Below are 24,252 nucleotides of genomic sequence, written 5' to 3'. Positions count from 1 at the left end.
ACTCGAAGAACCCCTCATCCTTCTTTGAAACTATGAAATACAGACTGTAGAACCCGATTTCCCTGTTGGAGGGAGGTACATACTCTATGGCCCCTTTCTCTGACAGGGTTTTCTGCTGTCCTGTCAATACTCAGTCTTTCAACTACTGTTGTCACAACCTCAACCAGCTCCTCAAACGCATGAGACTGAGGTGGCGAATCCTCAGTATCTCTTGCGTCGACACTAATAACATCAAGTTCCTCAGAACTAGATAGTTGCAGTGTCGGTGCCTCAATCGGGGCGTAAGGTGCCACAACGCGTGCTCCCAAACCCTGAGAGAAGGCATTGGACCTATCAGGTGAGGGCAGAGAAATAGTGCGGGCAGAGGTGCACACACATCTTAAATTTCTACTTGCTCGCCATGACTATATATATATATATATATATATATATATATATATATATATATATATATATATATATATATATATATGATAAAGACAAAACAACACCAAATAAGACAGGGACAGTTTCACAATGAGCGCTACTGAAGACACAGAAGCTAGCGCTGCTCTGTTTTTGGGCAGGCTTTATAGTTTCCTGGTTCGTGACGTCACCCGCCTCTGACGTTCCGCCACACCATTGGACTGATTTTACACGTGCTTCAAGACGTCATCACGCCAAGTGTTCCTTTAGCATCAATCGACGCAGCGTGAGTTCCCTTGAAAGAGAAACTGGTTTTGCCTGTAGTCTCTTGCCTTAAAGGGATAGTTCATCTTAAAATGAAAATAAAGTTATTATTTACTCACCCTGGTGTTGTAATGCCGTAAGCCCTTATGAACCACAAAAGGACAATTTTTTAAAAACCGTCCTGCTTGTGCTTGTCCATATAATGGCAGTGAATAGCAACCGCCATCGAGCTTTTTAAAAAATGACGTCATATTTCTTACGTGTTCTGGTGTTTACAGTAGGGTTTGGTTAAAAACGTACCGAAATTCGACGTATTATTTAATTAAATTCCTGAGCGTGGCCGTTGGTCTTCTGTGCTCGACTGCGTTCATGAGACTCTATTATCACAGCAGTTCACTCAGACTCACACAGAAAAACACACAAGTTTCAAGATTAATGAAAACATGTTTTTGTTGCAATGAAAAATACATATCTACACAAATAAATACACGGACAAAAATGGGATGATATGACAATGAAACATCGCCTAAATCAAGAACCTGACATTCACAAATCCCAGTCTGGCCTGCGTATGACCTGTTGTTGTGTTCGCTGAAGTGGAAAACACAATGACATCTGTCTTGTACTGTAATTTCCAGCTGAATGCATGTAAAGCTCAGCGTGAATGTGTACACTCTTTGTTTAAAGCAGTCTGTAAATGATAGTTCATTAGTCAATGACATGCTTGTTTGCCTTAAACCAAGCGTGACTAATTGGGTTATTCCCGTCACGCTGAGACAGAAAAACTGAGGGAGATATTGGCTGGGTGAAGGGTAAATATTGCCTTATATAATTTACAATAATTGCACAAAAAGATCAAAGTTGTGCGTCACTGTCATATTGAAATAGGAACTGTAATATTTGCCAAATTAAGCTCCACGGAAACAGCTTGTTACATGAGTTACATGGCTCATGCAATAAAGGAAAGGCAAACTTTTGTGTTTTAGGTCAAGATCAGATGCAGTTTATAAACATCCATCATTAACAAAACAGGTGCATTTTATATATTGTTTTCTGTCCTAGACATTGTTATTTAAAATGTTTTTGTCAACTACATAAAACCGTTATTCTCAATTCTTTCTTAAGCAATATTTATAATTAATATTTGACTTTACAGTACACTCTTTTTTTTTTTGCATCTGATTTTGCTTCTGGCATACTTAAATATCTCTGAAAATGTTTGAAAAATGTATCTTAAATAATTTGTTGGTACACAAACTTTTATGTTTTCAATTCTGTAGCCTGGTTTGTCCCATTTGCAGATGTAAATCATTCAAAAAAAAAAGCATGTTTACATTTTTATGTATTTATTAACATGCATTGTCCTATTAAAAAAAAATATAAATAAAATAATCAAGAATCAGTGTCAAATATTCTGAGACCACATTTCTTCTAATTTCATATAACTCTAAATTATGATAATTTGTTATAATGAGATAATGTGTGTTGGAAGAAGCCCAGAGGTTGAACATCCCGAACACACTCTGCATGAGCGCCTCGTAAAGACTGAAAAGCGAGCAGGACGAGCGGTGCTGAAGGCCACATGGGGGCTCTCAGGGGTCAAAGTTCAGCAGTGTTGTTCATGTGGATCTCTTGAGACGTGTAAACCTGATGAACAGAGGCTGCTTTACTGTTATACGTTAATCAGACAACAGAGAGAAAACTCTGAGAAGAGAGATTCTATACTTTAAATGGCTCATTCATATGCTTTTAGGGGTTCCATCATGGGATTATTTTATGGATTTAGTTTTAATAAATTTTTTGATTGAAATTTCTGAAATAAGCAGCTCGTACTATGGAAGCTTGTTCTCACAAATTGTGAATTTTTTTCAAAATTGCGTCTTTAGATCATGCAATTTAGATTTTATAACACACAACTGTGAATTTTTATCACGCATTTCTGATTTTATAACATGCAATTTATAACTCACAATTACGATTTTATATCATGCAATTCTGACTTTATACAGTGATGTGAATAAGTATGGACACCCATGCTAAAGTTGCCTAAAAAGAGGAATAAAAATTCATCTTTTGGAAATTGATCTTAATGCCTTAATTTAAAAAATTAGGAAAAATCCAACCTTTAAGGACACCAATTTTTTATTCCTCTTTTTAGTCAACTTTAGCATGGGTGTCTAAACTTATTCACATCACTGTAACTCACAATTCTGACTTCATATCACGTAATTCTGAGGGAAAAAAAAGAATTGTGTGATGTAAACGCAATTGCTTTATCCACATACTTTATCATTAGAAAATGAATAAATAATGCATTTAAGACATTTCTCCTTATACCGTATAGAACCTTTTTGTCATAAAGAGTTCTTTAAAATTGAGTCAAGAACCGTAGTTCAATATAGAACCCCATTTAAACGTTCTTATACAGACATCTTCCCTTACAGACACTCTTTTCATTTCACGTTCTTTGTTAATGTTTCTCAAATGCAAAATTAAAGTACATTTTGAGGCCCAGAAATGATGTGTGAAATGTACAAAAAAAAAAGAAAAGAAAATAAGTTAAAAGATTTTTTGTATTTATTTATCTATTTATTTTTAGTACCAACAAACTTTGGTAATTTTAGCAGGTTTGAGCAAAAATGCATCCTCTACAACGTCCGAGAATGCAAATGACAAATAAATAGCACAGCGAAATAAACATATACATCTTTAAACATCAACAGTAACACTACATAAAGAGGTTTATGGTACTTACTCTAACACAATTTGTTTTAAATAAAGCTCTGCAGGTTTACTTGGCACATGTACGTAATAAATATCTAGTCGTCTTCATCAACACACAGCTGTCTCGGCTTGAGTTTCTTTCAAAACATCTGAAATCCATATTCTCTCGCAAACCCTAATCTATGGTTTGAAAACAAAGGAACATTATTGCAATGTAAGCATCTCCCACTTTTTCTTCTATTTATGGTCTAAACGTGTTTTGTTCACCCCGGTATACGGCTGTATAAATGTCCTGTAGCTCCTCTGAAAATATTTGGTTTTTGATTTTCTTTTCCAACAAAGCCTTCGAGTCTCATCTTCAGTGTCGCACATACGCTTGGCCAGCACAGCTCTGAACCTGCTCGATTCAAGACCTCCTCAGCACGTCTCCAGCAAAACCCAGACCAGTAGCATGAGCTGTCTGGTTGTGTGTTCTCGTCTTGGAGCTGGCAGTACAGCGAAGGTTTGTTGGTGTTCGTGAGGCTGGCGAGCGTGTGCGTGTGTGTGTGTGTGTGTGTGTGTTTAGTCTCAGCATGATCTGGTTTCAGGAGGCGAAGTAGGAGCTCTGCATGGAGTACAGGCGGTCGATGGGGTTTCCCACACGGGTCTGCAGGGACCCGGCGTCTGACGCGGCCAGAAAGCAGTCGCTCAGGCTGGTCAGAGACGTGTCGCTGTCAATGTCGTGGAAGATCGAGTCGTTTCCTAAACAAGAGCAAACTTCATTAGGGATACGTACTGAAAACATAAACCAGATCTTTGCATTTGTGAGTGGTGTTTGTTCTTCCAAAGTTTGGGGTCAGTGAGATTTGATCATGTTTTTGAAACAAGTCTCTTCTGCTCACCAAAGCTGCATTTAATTGATCAAAAATACAGTAAAAAATTTGAAATATTATTACAATATAAAAAAACTTGTTTCTATTGTAATATATTGTGAAATGTAATATATTCCTGTGATCAAAGCTGAATTTCCAGCATCATTACTCCAGTCTTCAGTGTCACATGATCCTTCAGAAATCATTCTAATATGATGATTTGATGCTCAACAATTATTATAAATGTTGAAACAGTTTTGCTGCTTAATATTTTTGTGGAAACCATGATACTTTTTATCCAGGATGCTTTGATTAATAGAAAGTTCAACAGAACAGCATTTCTTTAAAATTGGTTTTTACTGTCACTTTTTATCATTTTAATGCATCCTTGCTGAAATATTTTTCTCAAAAAACAAAAAACAAAATCTTACCAACCTCCAACTTCTAAACTAATGAAAGTATAACAATACAGTAATAACAGTGATCAGAGACAGATATAATTCGTTTGAACAATATTTCGTCACCAATATTCACACTTTTTTACTTGGTCATAAGTTCAACAGATAAATACCACAATTTGGTGGATCTTCACAGGCAAAATTTTACTTTTATTATTTTACAGACATTAATTCTCACGTGAGAATATTTTCCATACTCTTTATATAATGGCACTAATAATTGTTCATGAAAAATGTAAAATAATGCTGTTAAATCGATTAATTGCAACCAATTTAAAAGTAAATATATATATATATATATATATATGTGTGTGTGTGTGTGTGTGTGTGTGTGTGTGTGTGTGTATATAATTAACACAAATGTATTATATAAACAAGCTTTTATTTTATATGTGATTAATCTATTTGACAGCACTATTTAAAGATCAATTCTGGATATCAGTTTTAACTATTTAACCTTAAACATAATTGTCATTGGCTGTAAAAATGCATTATTACTCGATCTCTAAGCTTTAGCAAGTACAGCTAATAGACAAATATGGTGAAGTCATTGAACAGAAGCTTCTGATCCTCATGGACACAGTTTACCATAAGCCATAGAAATATGATTACACAAGAGTAGAACTGAGACTCTCAGCTGCTTTAATTGGCTATAAAGTGTTATATAACAGTGCATATAAACTACTCATTTGCGTCAGCTCACAGCAGGACAAAACACACTTATCAATATGTGATGGAGTGCGTATGAAGGCAGCAGATTCACGCTCACTTTCTCAGGAGGGCTGCATGTAATTTTATAGTGTAATTTTATAGGCTTTTCAAAAACTAATTGACACTGTTACATAAGGTTGAAGACAGTTTAATGGCACATTTATTTTTACTGGGCCCATACGTGGCATTAGCGGCCGCTTCTGGTCAATATCATTCCAAAGACGCGACGGGACGTGTGTTTTGCTTCGGTAACATCACTCCGGAGACGTGTTTGTTGCTCACCGTATGGGTTCATGTGGTCTCCGGGCATCTGTGGAGGAGTGAGGCCTTGCTGGAACGGGTCTGTGCTGTATCCGTTCGCCTCCATGGACACTAGCTGATGTTGTGGAGGCGGAGCCAGAGGCGTGTATGAGTTCATCAGATTCTCCATTCGGCTGGAGATCACATCTGCAGAAAACACACCATGAGTTGAGTTACTGAACACATAGAGCAGATGTTAAACCCTGCAGAGGAACAGCATATGTCGTGAAAGCGTGTGTGTTGGGAGTCTCGTACCTTGTCCGATCCTCTGAGAGTTTTGCTGCTCTTGTTGCTGCTGTTGTCGGCGCGCTAACTTCTTCATCTGAGCCGAAAAAGAGGAACATACAAACACTCAATCATTTTTTAACATCAGCTATATTGAAGACTTAGGCCTGGGGTTCGGGGACACCTAGGCACTGTTATTTTAGTATTATTTATATAGCCTATTATTAGAGTTTTTATTAACATTTTGAATTACCTGTTATTTTTACACTTTCATTTTTCAGCTTTTGTCATTTTTAATAGTTGTTTTCTAAATATTAATATTTAGTTTTTATTTATTATATTTCCCGTTAGTAATTTTAGTGATTTGACTTAAACTAAAATGTGACAAATTTAAAAATAAATAAATCATAAAAGATAAGATATAAATAAATAAATAAATAAATAGATACATAATTTGATTAAAATAATAGATAAATAAACAAGCAAATAAATAAATAAATAAATAATACATCTACTTAACAGTACAGTAATATAGCAAGTTTTTATTAATATTTTGAAAGTAGCTATTATTTTTTCAGTTTTCACATAATTAAAAAACAATATTAATATTTAGGGCAATTCCACGCAAAACTGTCACATCCATAACGCCAACTAAATACCATGGCATTGTGTTGGCGTTATGGATGTGACAGTTTTGCGTGGAATTGCCCTTTAGGTTTAATTGATTTTTTATTTCAGTTAGTAATTTGAGGGATTAAACTTAAACTGAAGTATAACAAAATGTAAGAATAAATAAATAATAAAATAAATATGTAAATAAATAAATAATAAATAAATATTTTGATTAAAATAAAAAATTATAAAAGGATTTAATTTAAAAATGTGTTTAAATAAATAATAAATTACAGTACAGTACTATAGAGAGTTTTGATTAAGATTTTAAATATTTTTAAAATATTAATTCATATTTTTATATTTTTAGTGTTCATTTTCATAAAATGTAAAAAATAAAAATGTAAAAATTGGTTGCCCACTGCATGAAGAGACTGAAAAGCTGTGATCTAGGCTGTGCTCACCTTTGCTCTTTGGTTCTGAAACCACACCTGGACGACTCGAACGCTCAGACCGGTCTCAGCCGCCAGAGTCTCTCGAACCTGAAATAACCAACAGCAATGAACATCAAAGTCTCGTATACACTGTAAAAAAATTTCAAAGTTGTAAATAAAAACCAAAGTTTTTGGAGTACGTTTTATAAGAAAATACCTTTCAGTCTTTCTATATTCAATGTGTTACTTGCAATTTCTTTGTAATTATTTGTGAAATTTACTGCAATTTCTGAGTGAAAATTGTTTGCAAGTCTGATCCCTCAGCATTTGCCATTTGTGTATGAAATATTTACATTGTTCATTTAGCGGACACTTTTATCCAAAAGTGACAAATAATATGCATTATGCAATAGCAAGTCAAGTCTATAGCACTTTTTACAATATAGATTGTTTCAAAGGAGCTTTACAGAGATAACAGGAAAATAATGCAACAAAGTTTGTTTCTGCTGTACAACAGATCTAGAAGAAAATAGTGTCATAGTCCAGCATAAGTAAAACCTCAGTGATGGTTCAGTTTTGTGGTAAAAATTTTATTAATTTAGTTCATTTATATACTGTATACAGCCGCTATGGAGAAAACAGTCATCGTCCAGCTCAGTTCAGTTCTCATATAATAGTGTCACTGCACACAGATCAATGATATTGTAATAATAATATTGTTGAAGCCAATCCGATTGTTAAGTCTGACGTCACACGACACGTTTAGCCTTTTCCGGGTCCAAGCGCTCCTCTCGTCCAGAAATAACAATGGTGGAACCTGTAAATTTATTTACGATCACGTCCTTCTTAGTGAGGCACCCTTGGCGGTCAAAAAGGGTTTAAATTCCTTTAACACCAACAGAGTGGTTAGTGTAGCTCATCACTCAGGTGGCATAATTAAGGGTAGAGTCCAGGCATCAATGAAAAAGAAGATTTACGAGGTTGAAGTGAGTTAGCTCGGGACACGGGACACAGCACTGCGGCATTGTAAAAACACTCAATAATAACCAAAACACTAGCGAAAGCGGTAGGTAGGTAGAGAGGACCTGGACTTTGGACCCGGAAAGAGTATTATCGGAGAGTGGTTACGTCACGACTTAACAACCGAATAGACGGTCCATTGACATGCTGTGTGCCCCTATTATGACGTTTTCAAAGGTTACTAATTTTGTTTTGGAGTCTCCTACAATAGGTTTCCGAATCCAGGTCGTGGTCGTTTAGGTCGTGTCCGAATCCACTTTATAGTTTAACGATGGGAAAAATGGTCGGCGCTCCCGGCGCATGTTCTAAAAGGGTTGTCCCTATTCTCATAATGAGTAACGGGTGTGTTTTGGGATTTACGTGTGTTAAACCAATCAGAGTCTTCTCTCCCATTCCCTTTAAATGCCAGTTGCACTCGTGCCATGGCGGATTCGCTATTTACATGACGGAATTTGATAGTGGAAAGGCCGAACGCGTCTCCAGAGCGCAAACAGATCTGCTCGTGCGCGAGGTAAAAGTGTGCAAGCAGAACATCTACGGGACAAGCCGGACTCCATCATGTCTTTATGTACACAATAATAATCTTTTACATTGTAATCCTTTTATTTTAAATATTTGGCATGTTTGTCTCTGCGTCCCTGTGTGTGTAATAAGCAGAGTGTACGCGCGTTGCTGACCCGCCTATAGGCGCACATTACTAACACGCTCTTTAAATAACCCAAAAATATATATTGCGGCATTGACGTTAGACCAGGTTTCAGTCGGTCAATGGCTCAGTCTATTTCAGTTGCCTCAAAATAACAACACGCCAACAATGCGCCAGAACACACCTCGTTCTCAGACCAGCCGCCCATGGGCGCACAAATGAGCGCAAATGCATTTGCTATTTAAACAACGTGGCGCAGGACGTGAAAATGATAACTGCGTCGGGCTGAAACTAGCAAAACACACTTGCGTCGCGCTTGCCGCTGCATTGCGCCGGGTGTAAGATAGGGCCCTCAGTCTCTCTAAACTCCTCCCCCCTTCTGGTCAGTCGGCTCAGTCTGCTGTGATTGGTCAACCGCTTACAGCGCGTGTCAGAAACCAAACTCCCATAATCATATCTGAATATCAGATCCAGAGGCTTCAGTGATACAAACAGTAATGATGTCGTTAATTTTACAGTATGAGTTCGAACCCTAGTCGTCATCCTTTTGAAGAAAACAGCGTCTTCTCTACATGTCGACAATACGAACCAAACTCTTCCAATCTCAGCTACAACTGCAGTGTTTGAGGGCGAATTCGCTGTCTCTGGATATCAAAAGTATTTCTAATAAGTTTGGTTTTAATGCGAATGTTAAAAGTTGGTTATTAGATGGGTTGTTAGTGATGAATTTGTATCAGTGTATTGTGTGGATGTTTAATTAATTGTGATTGTAAAGTTTGCAAATGTGGAAATGTATTGTAGCTTTGCATTTATAATAGTATGCAATGCCAAAGTAACCTGTCACTATGAGGGAAGTTTGTGCTTTACATCAAGGAGCGCAAATGGAAATATGTTTTTATTTATTTATTGTGTTATCCTTGACAAATGAGTGTATATTTCACTACTTTTTTTTTTAATAAATCAAATCAAATCACTCCTTTCTTTTAGGAGACAATAACTTCATTTATCTTTGATCTTTAAAACTTTGCAGGCCTTTCACATTCACAGTCAGTGCATGAAAGGTAATATTCACTATACACTTTAAAGTAGCTAAAGACATGTTGCACATTCAAGAAATATAAATATTATGAAGACTTCAGAAGACGCAAACTCTGAATCAACATGCACCAATGCTACATATTTCTAAATGTCATAATCATTTGTTAACAAACAAGTATTCATTACTTCAATGAGCTCATTGTTTCTGCCTTAAAGTATTACACAGTTTAAATGAATACATTTTTAGCTAAGTGTGATTTTGTATATGTACATTTGGTAACACTTTATTTTACAGTGTCCTTGTTACACATTACATGTAATTACTGTAGTAGTAACAATAAATTATGCATAATTACATGCAACTAACCCTAAACCAAACCCTAATCCTATAGTAAGTACATGTAGTTAATTATTATTACTCAGTTATTAAATGTAGAATTACACTGTAATATGGACACCTTAAAATAAAGTGTAACTGTACACTTCTTAAATGCATAACTTAGAAAGTAATAAATTACTAAATTGTAGTGTGGACTCATGCTATTCTGTAAAGCTGCTTTAAAACGATGTGTAATGTGGAAAGCGCTATACAAATAAATGTGAATTGAACTGAATATTCGTTTAATTTTGGTTTAGGGATTCTTTGAGCTTGTGAAGGTCTTGTGAAGAAGGTCTCACCTTTCTGCATGGTTTGGAGGAGACCTCGAAGGAGGCCTTGAACGCGCGCCGCTGCTGTGTGGTGAGAATAGTGCGAGGTCTCTTGGGTCTGCGCGGGTCTTTGCCATCATCGCTGCCTTTACCCTGTCCTCCTGCTCCTTTCTCCTGCTTCACATCCACATCTTCATCCTCACTTTTATCTGCAGAAACACACAGTTTAACATCATCTCTCTTCGGAGAGCAGACGAGAGGAGAGGCTAGAGTTGTGTTCTCACCGGAGTCGGACATCTCCGGGCTGACGGAGCGCAGCAAGTCCTTCTCTCTCTCGTAGTCGCTCTTACACAGCAGCTGTCCCTCCTTCAGGACGAACTCGTCTCCTTTACACAGCTGCCGCTCACACACACAGCAGCAGAAGCAGTTCAGATGATACACACTTTCCAGTGCACGCATCACGAACTCGGTGGGAGCGATCTTCTCCAGACAGCCGCTGCATTTGGTCGCGAACAACCTAAAGAGGGGAAACAACAAATTAAAAACACGTTCATGGTGCACAATTTATTAGCGCTGAGGAATTATTTCTTTAAAATTCATATTTATTTATTTTTACTCTGAAATGACTAACATTTTTGCTGATGTAACCAAGGCCAAGACAAATAATATTAGCAAATAGTATAATAGTTAATTTTCCATAAATCAAGTTTAATGCATTGCATTTGTTTTTATTTTAAATGTTTAAAATGATTCACATAATTTTTTTGCTGCAAAACAGATTTTTTCCAAATATACACTACCGTTCAATTTGTAAGATTTCTTTTTTTGAAAGAAATGAATACTTGTATAAAGAAAGGATGCACTGCATTTATTAAATGTGACAGTAAAGACATTTATAATGTTACAAAAGATTTCTATTTCAAATATATGCCGTTCTTTCAAACTTTATATTCATCAAAGAATACTAGAAAAACAATTGTGGTTTCTATAAAAATATCAAGATGCACAATTGTTTTCAACATTTCAAATGTTTCTTGAGCATCAAATCATCATATTAGAATGATTTCTGAAGGATCATGTGACACTGAAGACTGGAGTAATGATGCTGAAAATCCAGCTTTAAATCACAGGAATAAATTACTTTTTACAATATATTCACATAGAAAACAGTTATTTTAAATAGTAATAATATATCACAATTTTACAATATTTATTATCAAATCAATGCAGTCTTAGAAGAGACTTTATTCAAAAACCTTCAAAATCTTACTGACCCCAAACTTTTGAATGGCAGTGTAAAGTAGCACTGATTTTAAGTGAATTATGGTCAAAACACTATTGCAAAAACCCGATTTGAACATGACATATTGTAGGCTACACAGCAGGATCTCTAGTCTTAATTATTTGAAGTACAATGTGAAACAGCAAAGCACAAGAGTGACTCATTCCTTTGGTTAATACTCAAACCCCCTGACGTGAAATCCGCTGCAAAGCTCAATAATTCTGAAGCATTAAGCATATCTTCCCTCAGAGCGGTGTCTTCTCCCACACCAATAAAGTTCATCCATAAATATCACAAGCGCACAGATCAATGCGTGACTGACACCGGACGCCCCAGCGGTGCCGCCGCGCACATGATTATGACTTTGAAAGAGATTTTTAATAAGCCTCGAGATATGATGGTATCATGAGGTGAGACGGCACAAAAGAGTTTTACAGAGGAGTCAATATTCAGAGAAGGACCCACAGGAAGGACAAATCACAGATGAGATCTCTTTAATATCTCCACTGTTTCTCACAGACGGCATTGAAGGAGACCTCACTGAAGATGTTTCTCCTGATGAAAAGACGGCGGTCTCGCAAGCTTTCAGACGAGATCTCAAACTGTGCTCAAAGATCACAGAAACTAACATCAAAAGTTAAAGATCTCCACTTAAACACATTTACACATTTCTTTTATAGCTTATTGTATGACATATTTGTCTCATTTGTATATACACTATACCTTTGGGGTCCTTTTTTAAAAAGAAATTAGCCTACTTTTATTCATTATGGACAAAAAGACATTTATAATGTTACAAAATATATCTATTTAAAGTAGTTCTTTTGAACTTTCTATTCATCAAAGAATACTGAAAGAAATGTGTCAAGGTTTCCACAAAAATATGAAGCAGAACAACTGTTATCGACATTGATAATAATAATAAATGTTAAGAACAAGTTTACATTAGTAAAACTAACCATGAGTAATGGTACTAGTGATTGTTTGACTCAAGACAAGTAATGTGGAAATAAACTAAAAGAAGATTTTTGGGTTACACTATATTTCAATGGTCCACTTTAGACATTCTTCTAACTATAAGTAAATTTGCAACATGTGTTTGAAATGTGCAATTCATGTATTTTATTTCTCCCACAAGAAGCAAAGAAAGCAGAGAAAAAGTCGATAATTGTATGATTCCATTGAGCCTGAATGAGCAACCTTTCAGCAATACCATTTTCTACAACGTACAATATGTTCAATCCTTTCCCCCAAACCTCTTCTTTCTCCATCTTCTGCTAATGTTTAATAATCGCGCATGTTTCCCTTCTTCCTCTGTCTGTCACTTCCCATTATGCTGGTGTCTGTAATTCCCATGATCCTTCTGGAGATCTCCCTTTCTTCTATTGTGCTTGAGAACTAATCCTGTCCCTTTCTCTGTCTTTTGTTGACAGGACCACAGCGCCGGCTTTGTCCCGAGTCTTTGTCAGAACAGCCATGAGTGACACTTGCATCAGTGCGACTCTTCAAGTAACGTTAGCAGAACGTTCGTTCAGTCTTATCCGGTCTTAAACAATGTTCTCAAAATGTTATTTATGCATCAGTTTTTCCCCCACCGGAAACATTTCAGTTGGACGTTCGTCTAATGGTTTTTAAATGTTGCTACTTGTTTCAGAATGTTCAGAACATTCAAAAGTGTTTCAGAATGTTCAGAACATTCAAAAGTGTTCCAGAATGTTCAGAACATTCAAAAGTGTTCCAGAATGTTCAGAACATTCAAAAGTGTTTCAGAATGTTCAGAACATTCAAAAGTGTTTCAGAATGTTCAGAACATTTAAAAGTAACATTGACATTATGTTTACAAAATTATAAAACGGAATGTTCCCAAGACAAGAATCCACATGTACAAATCCCTTACGACTTCAAACCACAAAAACGCGGCAGGATGAGTTACACTCTGAAGTTTTACATTAGTTATACTAACTATGAGTAATGGTACTAGTGATTGTTTGACTCAAGACAAGTATTGTGGAAATTAACTAAAAGAAGAGTTTTGGGTTACACTTTATTTCAAAGGTCCACTCTAGACATTCTACTAACTATAAGTAAATTTGCAACATGTGATTAACTCTCATTAGAGTATTAGTAGACTGTTAGGTTAGGTTAGGGGTTCGAGTTAGTAGAATAAGTTGACATTGCAAAGTTACTTATAGTTAGTAAAATGTCTAAAGTGGACCTTTGAAATAAAGTGTAACCGTTTTTTGGTCTCTTTTATGTCTAAGTGTGTGTGTGTGTGTGTGTGTTAGAGAGAGAAAGTACCATAAGAAAGAACTTGTTTTGATTGACACTGTGCAGTTGTTGAAACTAATCCCTCTTTAATACCATTAAGGACAACCTTAAGAAGTGAAAGTCTTCACGCTCAGTCAGTCATGCTTAGAAAAGCCTTCAGATCTGTGATCTTCAATGTGTGAATGTGATATTGATGTTTGTATGTGTGAGGGGGGATTTTATTTATCCTTCTCTCTGTATTTGTTTGCTATAGATCAGAAATGTAACAAACACAAACAATAATTTATCCCTCGTTTGCCGCCACCAAAGTTGTTGAGAGCAGACACGTCTGAACGGGCTTATGGAAAACCACCAAACATCTCTCCAAACACCAAACACCAGCCCGACCGAGAGAGAGAGAGAGCTTAAGACTAGAGATTACTTACAACAACATCTCTTCAGATCCGCTTTAGGTGCTTTTGAAACAAGAAGACATCATGTAGGATTCAGTACGGGGTGACACGATATACACTGATACGCAGAGGTACAATAAATGTGCTCAACAAAGTTTATGCATCAACTTTTGCGTAAGCAATTGTAAAAGTATAGAGATGCAAAATGCAGCTCAGAATTTCATGGAAAGGTTTGATTTCATATTGAGACTTTCATATATAAGGCACCTGAGGAATCAGTGTACCGACACATGCATTTACTTGTAACTGGTACGTCATTTCAAAGTAATTATATCCTTTTTAACCAATCTTTTTACATTGCCTTTTGATGGCATTATGGACTCGCAGACCTCTCAATGTGTGTGTGTGTGTGTGTGTGTGTGTGTGTGTGTGTGTGTGTGTGTGTGTGTGTGTGTGTGTGTGTGTGTGTGTGTGTGTGTGTGTGTGTGTGTGTGTGTGTGTGTGTGTGTGTGTGTGCACGTTTGATTTTTCCAACCGCCTCTTCCACATCCATACAGCACAGATGCATGTGCACTACAAAAGGACTAAAGATGTCATTAAACCCTGGCGCTTTCCTCTGAAGGTACTGTATGGAAAATACCCTGTAGTCCACACACACACACACACACACACACACACACACACACACACACACCACATTTAACTACACTCTGACCCTATCAAAGCGTATAAGCCACATCCACTCGCCTCTATAAAATTCGAAAGGTCTCAGATGCATCGAGTGTCGGAAGTGGGACTCGAGGTTCAATAACAATTTACTTAACTTAAAACACTTGAATGACCTTTAAAAAAAAAAAAAAAAAATATATAGAACTTTATACAACAGGCCTAGAGAATGTTTCAAAGCAGCTTCACATTAATATAACAGGAAAATAGCACTATTAATGTTGAAAAGTTCATCAATTCTGAAACAAATTTAATTCTAGCTGTAAAGCAGCTCTACAGAAAACACTAGTGTCTTCATTCAGTTCAGATTCTGTTCTCATCCGATAGTGTCAGCGAAGATCATGCATTGCATAATAAAGAACAAGTTATCAAGGTTACAATTTATTTTAAGGTGTTCATGTTACAGAGTATTTATACATTTAAGTACTGAGTAATAATACATTTACATTTATGCATTTGGCAGACGCTCTTATCCAAAGCGACTTACATTGCATTTCAAGGTAATAATAATAATAATAATTCATAATAATAATGAACTACATGTACTTACTATAGGGTTACGGTTTGGTTTAGGCTTAGTTGCATGTAATTATGCATAATTTATAGTTATTGCTACAGTAACTACATGTAACATGTGTAACAAGGACACTGTAAAGTAAAGTGTTACCGTTATCAAATATAAAATGTTCTGTAAAATTACAACAAGCTACGTGAAAATGATTGGGTTTGACAGATTTATTCAATTAGAAGCACTTATTTGTGTTTTAATAGACCTAAATGATCACAACAAGCACCCCAATATGACACAATTGATCACGTAGACTAATTGCTATGCTTTCATTTGACTACTGTGGCTGTGTGAATTAGCACTAAACGTGTCTGATGAGACTGAAGTTAAGAGGTGTGTGTTCAGCGCGGGTGGTAATCGCTGTAGTAAATGAAGCGTGTGTTTGTCCAGGGCCTCACAGTAAACTCCTGCCCCAATGATACAAGCTCATCACTCACGGCTCAACTGATATTAACATTCAGATCGCCCATAGACATGCTAAATTCACCATTACAGATCGAAACGCAAACACAGACGAGCGGAAAGAAAGCATGGCAGGATATCTTTGAAAAAGGAGCATTAAAAATAGATTTGGATGACTCTCACAAAATCTGCTATTATATCCACCCACAATAAAAACACAAAAATAATGAAAGAGAAATAATAATTTGCATGTAGAAAATTAAGCCGAATGCAAAAAAAAAAAAAAAAAAAAAAAATCATCATCATAGTGCAGGAAAATTAACTGTTTAAATTAAATAATTATAATAATACATTGCTTACTGAACTTAAAAAACATGTTAAAATAATGAGAAAGATGTTTTTGCATCAAAGCAGTGATAGAATGTGCTGAATTTTCATAAATATAATAATGTTAAAATAAAATTAATATTAAAGTTAATTAGTTATATGAATAAAATGTATATAACATTTTTTATAAAAATTATTATTGGTATTATATAACATAATATATGTAAAGAAACCATAGACATTGTGTTATATACAATAATAATGTTACCTATAACCTATTTTTTCCCCCCTTCTTTCCTGTGCAAATGGTCATGTAAAAATTGTCATATAAAACTAAATTAAGTTTGTTTTGGGGAGAAAGCACATACGAACTTGCATAAATCCAAAAAAAAAAAATATGCTTCCACAAAACTTCAGAATAAAGTCCTTTTAATATAGCAATCGGAGTGAAGGATAGGAAAAGGACAGAGATGAAATCAAAGATGAGAAAGGAGAGTGAGTGAAAGGAATACAGCAGGTACACTGTGTGTGTGTGTGTGTGTGTGTGTGTGTGTGTGTGTGTGTGTGTGTGTGTGTGTGTGTGTGTGTGTGTGTGTGTGTGTGTGTGTGTGTGTGTGTGTGTGTGTGTGTGTGTGTGTGTGTGTGTGTGTGTGTGTGTGTGTGTGTTGGACAGCTGCTTTTCCTGAGTTTGGCAGCTCTATTCAGACTGGAGTTTACTCAGCTCTGCCACAACAGCAAACATGAGCGAATAATGGAGCACGCACACAAAGGCAACACACAAACACACGCACAAAACACTGTGTTACACTTGCTTTACACTTAAAAATAAAACCTTAAGTTCAGCAAAGAACAATTTTTGCATATTGAACTAAAAAAAAAAAAAGACTAAAAATGCTCTTGATGCCACATACTAAGTTCTTCAGATAACTGTAATGCCATTCTGTTTTTCCATAAACACTAGAACGTATACAGTAATTAAAAACTTGAAAAGTTCGCCTGTGGCATCAGGCTGTAAAACCATTTCTGGAACTTTCATTTTAAATGTGCAAGTCATCTATTAGGAAATACGTAGAAGCGCCTTGAAGCTGATTAGAGGGTAATTTCTTACAGACCCGAACAGATCTGAGCTCATGGTCTAAAAATGGTCCCTCAGAAGTCCAGGTTTTGTGTAGGTAGTAGAAGAAACCCTGGCCACAGAATCTGTGCAGTATTCAGGACGTATTATCAAACCCAGATCCGACCACAGGCCTGAATGGAGTCCATTCTCTCTCAGCTTCTTATTGGCTGTGGTTCAAAACCTTGTGAGCAAGACTAGCTAGACAGCATTACTGGGTATCATATTGGCCTATTCGTGGCCAGAAAATGCTGTCTTGGTAGGAGAAACAAATTAAATAAAAAAAAATTTTTTTTTAATTAAATAGTTCTCACATTAAAGCAAATTGTATTAATTTTAATTTAAAAAAATTTGTTAATAAAAAATTAAGTTGTTATATTAATTTAGAAAATTTATTTAAAAAAATTTAACCCCAAAATACTGTGTAACAAACAAAACAAAAAATAAAGTAAACAATAATAAAATTAAATTAAATAAAAACAAAACAAATCAAATCATGAGAAAGATTTTCACATCAAGTCAATGATAAACTTTGAGGGAAATGTGATGAATTTTCATTAAAAACAATTATGTTAATAAAAAAAAAAAATGTTACAATTAATTAGTTATATGAATACAATGAATATAGAAAATGTATTTGAAAAAAATATGAATGGTCTTATATAGCCTAGCTAGATAGCATTATTGAGTATTATGGGCATATTCATGTGTAACAAACTAAAAATAAAATAAATAAAATAAAATATAAAACAACAGCCATATTTAGAGACCAGAATGTCATAGGGACGTGTGGCTAAGGAATCACCTAGCAACCACCCATAAAACCCTAGCAACCACACATCAATGTGCTAAAAACAACTCTGAACAAATTGGCATCCCCATAGCAACACCCTGGCAACAAGCCACAGCAGGTTTGCATGGGCAAACAAGACAACAAGTTCAGAGAAAATACTTTTCCTCTCTTACAAACTAACAATACTTTCCTATAAGTGTTGATCTAACACTCATTTCCTCTGAATCTGACCCAGTTTAATGAGTCTCTCTCCTCATCTGGTGCATTTCCATGTTGGTTTGGCTGATGTAAAGCAGACGTCGCTGTTTAGCACGGCTCAGCGGGGCTCTATTCGCTGCTAAAGTGAGCGATCTGACAATATACCCAGAGCTGCAGTTACGCGCCCTGTAATTGCCGTCTAGGGGTTGCAGCTGCTTGGCTTGAAGATAAGCCAATCAGAGAGAGGCCAGCATATGATTGACAGGAGGATATTGCTAATACCCCCACCTCCTCAAGCGTCCCATTGGCTGACACAAAGAACACAAGGGTTTATTTTACATGAGGGGCATCTGTGCAAACCAATAAAGCCTGGTAGAACCACAAGAGTGGCAAGCCAGATTTTCCTCAAGATCTATAGCGTCGCTTAATCTCGGGCTTAACGTAGATGTCAAAAGGCCAACGCGCTCTCCAGAGCAGATGTGCTGGGTTTTGTTGTCCAGTATACACCATATGAACTAGTTCTGGAGAGAATCAAAGTGGAGAGATCACGACGGAGAGTTAATTAAGTGGACGCTACTTGAAGTGAACAGCTCTTGCTTTTAGGCTCCGTGCCAAAACCTAGTGAGCTGCCTAGATAGGGAGCATCCGAACCCAAACGGACACACATACCGTCAGCAAACTATCTGGAAATCTCTACATATACAAAAGTAAAGTGCTCCAAGAGAGTTACTATCAACATGACACTCTAATAAGCATACAAATATACATTTCTTTCTACTATTCAAAAGCAGCTTTACAAAAAAAAAAAAAAAAAAAAAAATTATTTGCATTGCAATTACTCAAATAAGTACTGAGTATATATGACTTAACTGCGTGTACTTACTAAAGAGTTATGGTTTTGGTTAGGGTTAGTTACATGTAATTAGGCATAGTTTGGTGTTATTACTGTAGTAAGTACATGTAGTAACAAGTAATGACACCTTAAAATAAAACCAAAAATACCAAAAATTTGTATAGGAAAAAACACAGCCCACCAGTAATAAAAATTATAAAAATTATAATGATGCATACATAAATTATAAGCAAGTTAACTATTATTAGAAATATATATTACAATATTTAATATATTATTATATTGATTTATATATTCACACACAGACATTACATATTAATATACATATAAATACACACAAATATGTAAATGTGTGTGTGTGTGTGTGTGTATATATATATATATATATATATATATAAATAATATATATGTATATATATATATATATATATATATATATATATATATATATATATATATATATATATATATATGTATGTATGTGTATATAATAATACTATAAAATAAAATTATACTTAATATAAAAATATAATTATAAATGTTAATTATAAAAATCAACACTGAGCTCATTGCAATGCATTCTGGGATGGTTTCTCTAGGTGCGATTATGCCTTCGAATCTGGATGAAAGATATCTTGGAAGGATAATTATGCCTCCCTTCAGGATTTAAAAAGGTGTCTCTCCCTTAAAATGCTGACTAGGTCCAGGTAGGCAGCTCACTAGTGTTTGGGACAGAGCCACAGTCTGCCAACCATGAGGTGACCGCATTGAAACACAAACGTTAAATAAGGGAGAGTCTTCGGCCCGAGGCTGGATAAGCTGGAGACTGGAGCTCACAGTCAGGTTTTAAATTACCCCTGACCCTCGTGCTCTGCCCAGAGAGACTAAACAAACAGTAATATGGGACGTTTTGAAGAGGAGGTCCTCGAGCATGTTAAGGAGTTCTGCGGTGGAGACTCTTTAACAAGGGCTCCTTAATCTGTGGCTGGGGGTTTACGCCGGTGACCCAGCTGTGAGATTACGGCGAGTCTCAAGTGCCTCACCTCGACCCCCGATCAATCCCTCTTAGAGGAGCTTTAGCCACATCTGAGAGCGATGCTGGATTAGTCTGTGTGTTTTCCCACCACTTTATGGACCTTTGGCTGTGCAACGGGATGTTTGTTTGAGTTTTAATTAGCACTGGTAATCCTTAGATTATTAGACCTGAGGTCTGGAATGTTTACTCTGCGAAAGCCCGCGAAATATCTGGCTAATTAATAAGTGATGCCGTAAAATTCCTATTTCATTTGATAATTTCTGAAAAATGTCTGAAAAAATTCGTGATTCCTGTATATTTATGATCGGCATCATAAATCTAACACTCTTTAATAACTAGCTGGACTGTATAATTGACCCAGGCAAAGAAACTCATGCATGCAATATTCAACATTATAGATGTTTATGCTTAGAATAAAAAGAAAAAAACTATTAAATATAGTAAAAAAATAAAAAATTAAATGGTGCTGTCAAATTGATCAATCGCGATTAATCACATCTAACATAAAAGGTTTGTTTTTATAATATACTGTGTGTGTGTGTGTACATGTGTGTATGTATACAGAATATATACAGTACACACACATATATATATACATATATATGTATATGTATATACAGTATATATTATATAAACACAAACTTTTATGTTAAATGGGATTAATCGAATTGTCGATTTGACAGCCCTAGAATTATTAAATTAAAACATAATAAAATAATAAATTAATATTATAGTATAATAAATGATTTCTTGATATTATATCCATTAGATTATATATAAAATTATCTCAAAACATCAATATTAATTGTTTATAATAATAGCAAATTTGCCTCTCAAATAAATGTATCTTGTTTTAAAGGGGTGGTGTAATGCCCTTTTCACAAGATGTAAAATAAGTCTCTGATGTCCCCAGAGTGTGTATGTGAAGTTTTAGCTCAAAATACTCCACAGATATTTTTATATAGCATATTAAAATTGTCACTTTTTGAGGGTGAGCAAAAACGCACTGTTTTTGTGTCTGTCCCTTTAAATGCAAATATGCTGCTGTAACCGCCACAGTGGGCGGAGCTTCAAGAGCTCGTGTCCTTTTACCTCACACACACACACTGAAATTTCAAAACTTTTAGCCTTTTATGTTCAAACCAGAGTCAGACAAGGATGGAGAGACTCAAGAAGAAGTAGAAGCAACAGGACATTTCTGAATGGTTAGTTGATGAATTTATGCAGCTTATGTGTAGTTATCTTCTAGTCATTGATTAGTATATTCTGTCATGATAATCTATAAATCGCGTTCCCGGGGGCGGGGTTTATGTAAATTCTAGGGTTGGTGATGTCACTAACCCTGGAGGAATGTGGTGTAGTCTCTACCAGCCGTTTGTTGTAGTCCTTAAAAAGCGATTTCTGTAAAAGCAAATATCTCCCTTTGCTGTGAACTTTGAGCGTCGTAACTTTGCAGATGTTGTTTATGCTCAAACAGCAACATTACACACTAACTAAAATTAGAAAAGTGAAATCATAATCAACCACCCCTTTAAAGATATTTCAATATTTCTACTGGAAAACGAGACAAAAATATGGATTTAGAAAATGCTTTTTCAATGCTAGTTTCATGTTTCCCATCTCATTCTGTGCTCTCCTGTTTCTTACATCATACAATCATTTTAAGCTCAAATGAACATTTCATGTCTATTTTCATGTTTTACGTTAGTGTTAATTTAGTAAACGAAAAGTATGACGAAAAATGTTCGTCAACGACCGTTTTATCCATGACTAAGACGAGACGATGACAAGACGACACCAAGGTCATTAAACGATAACTGTGACTATATTAACATGCAATATCATAGACGGAAAAAGACGAGACTAAAATGTATAGGTAAAAAATAAAAACTTTACAGAAAACTATTTTTGTTAAAAAAAAGAAATAAAAAAGAGACATTATTACAGACAGCTGTGCAAGCCTCGACTGCAAACTTTCATGCTTGCGGTTGCCAGATGCCACGAATCACAGCAACACCGATGATGTGAAAACACCAAAAACATCTTCATTGAGATATTCTGCTTAAATGAAAGTGTGACGAGTCTATCTCAACTATATTTGTAAGCTGTAAAATGTGTTGTCCACCATTACTGACTGTACATTACTCAAAAGTATGCAAATAACATCAACATGTACATATGAACTGACAGGTATCACACAAATGCATTATTTTTCAACACTTAAAAACTTCAAAATGTCTCTCTATCTGCCTCATTTTTCCCCAAGCTGGAACATTGTGGGCCAGAAAGTGGAGAGCCAACTCTCTCTCTCTCAGCGTTAAGGGTAAATATTGGAGCTGCGCTAACAGTCCGGCCCTGACTCCACAACAAAAGACCCGAACTGTGTGCGGGACATTGTCAGAGCGGCACGTTTCCATAGCAACACTGGCACATTGTGGGATGTTGGATCCTGATGAAGGCTGAATCCTGCAGACCGAGAGAAAAGCCTTCGGTGGTTTGTGGTGACTATTACAGTAGAGGGTTCAACCAGTCAGAAAATTATGAGACATTTAGAGTCAATTTAAGTTATACAGATATAAAGATCAATAAGCCTGTGATTTTGTGTTAGGATTGTAAAATCTCTATATAATTAAATATAAATGTGAATCTACTCTAAACTGAATGTGCCAACAGTGTTATAGAAAAACATGCCCTTATAAAAAAAATATTTATAATAGTCCTCATATAGAAACTAACTGAGGTTTGAAATTTTTTTCTATTTCAGACTCATTTATAATTTATGTCAGCGTTATTTCTGTATCATTTAGGTACTATTATAGTTTTTATTGACATTTTGAATTAGTTTTTATATTTTATGTTTTTAGCCATTTATAGCCATATTTAGCCATAAGTTTTTTAAAATATGTCTATATACATCAAGTTAAACTAAATGAAAATGAGAAATCTTGCCTTGCTAACTATAGCTCAAATAAAATAAGCTTAAGTATTCTTTTTTTCAGTTAAGGTTTATGTTATTACAAAAAGTTTTTTTGGGTTTTTTTTTTTTGGGTTTCAGTTCACTACAGTAGTCAACATCTGAAGTGGATCAAAAATGTTAATCAAAGTTGTCCTAAGACAAGTTCATGTATAATTCATACATAACTTTGATGAGAGGCTTTGATCCACTTCAAATGTTGACTACTGTATAATAACCCTGAATTATGTAAAATAAAAGCCTAAACATTAAAAACTATAGATATACAACTGTAATAGATATGCTGTAAAAAGAAATATAGACAGATGATTGATAGATAGAGAGATAGAGAGATGGAGAGATGGATAGATAGATGGATGGACGGACGGATGGACGGACGGATAGAGAGATGGAGAGATGGAGAGACGGATAGATAGATAGACAGACAGACAGACGGATAGACGGATAGATGGACAGACAGACAGACAGACAGACAGATAGACAGATAGACAGATAGATAGATAGATAGATAGATAGATAGATAGATAGATAGACAGACAGACAGACAGACAGACAGACGGATAGATGGATAGACGGACAGACGGACAGACGGACAGACAGACAGACAGACAGACAGACAGACAGATAGATAGACAGACAGACAGACATATAGATAGATAGACAGATAGATAGACAGACAGACAGACAGACAGACATATAGATAGATAGACAGATAGACAGATAGACAGAAAGACAGACGGATGGACGGATGGACGGATGGACGGACGGATAGAGAGATGGAGAGACGGATAGATAGATAGACAGACAGACAGACGGATAGACGGATAGATGGACAGACAGACAGACAGACAGATAGACAGATAGATAGATAGATAGATAGATAGATAGATAGATAGATAGACAGACAGACAGACAGACAGACGGATAGATGGATAGACGGATAGACGGACAGACAGACAGACAGACAGATAGATAGACAGACA

General features: G+C 35.7%; 1 protein-coding gene across 1 annotated transcript in view; it reads right to left on the bottom strand.

The window, feature by feature from the left end:
• Positions 1-3,016: 3,016 nt before the first annotated feature.
• The window catches only part of lmx1ba (LIM homeobox transcription factor 1, beta a), a 61,188-nt gene continuing 39,952 nt past the window's right edge, over positions 3,017-24,252 (bottom strand). Inside the window, exons 3-8 of the mRNA XM_082171146.1 lie at positions 10,621-10,853; positions 10,367-10,545; positions 7,015-7,092; positions 5,969-6,035; positions 5,696-5,860; positions 3,017-4,134 (exon numbers count right to left, since the gene is read on the bottom strand). Coding sequence (XP_082027272.1) covers positions 3,977-4,134; positions 5,696-5,860; positions 5,969-6,035; positions 7,015-7,092; positions 10,367-10,545; positions 10,621-10,853 — 880 coding nt within the window. The 3' untranslated portion in view covers positions 3,017-3,976. The remainder of the gene's footprint in view (positions 4,135-5,695; positions 5,861-5,968; positions 6,036-7,014; positions 7,093-10,366; positions 10,546-10,620; positions 10,854-24,252) is intronic.

The sequence above is a fragment of the Leuciscus leuciscus genome (assembly GCF_965113295.1).
Source record: "Leuciscus leuciscus genome assembly, chromosome: 5".
NCBI classification, from domain to species: domain Eukaryota; kingdom Metazoa; phylum Chordata; class Actinopteri; order Cypriniformes; family Leuciscidae; genus Leuciscus; species Leuciscus leuciscus.
This window is presented reverse-complemented; position numbering and strand designations above follow the sequence as displayed.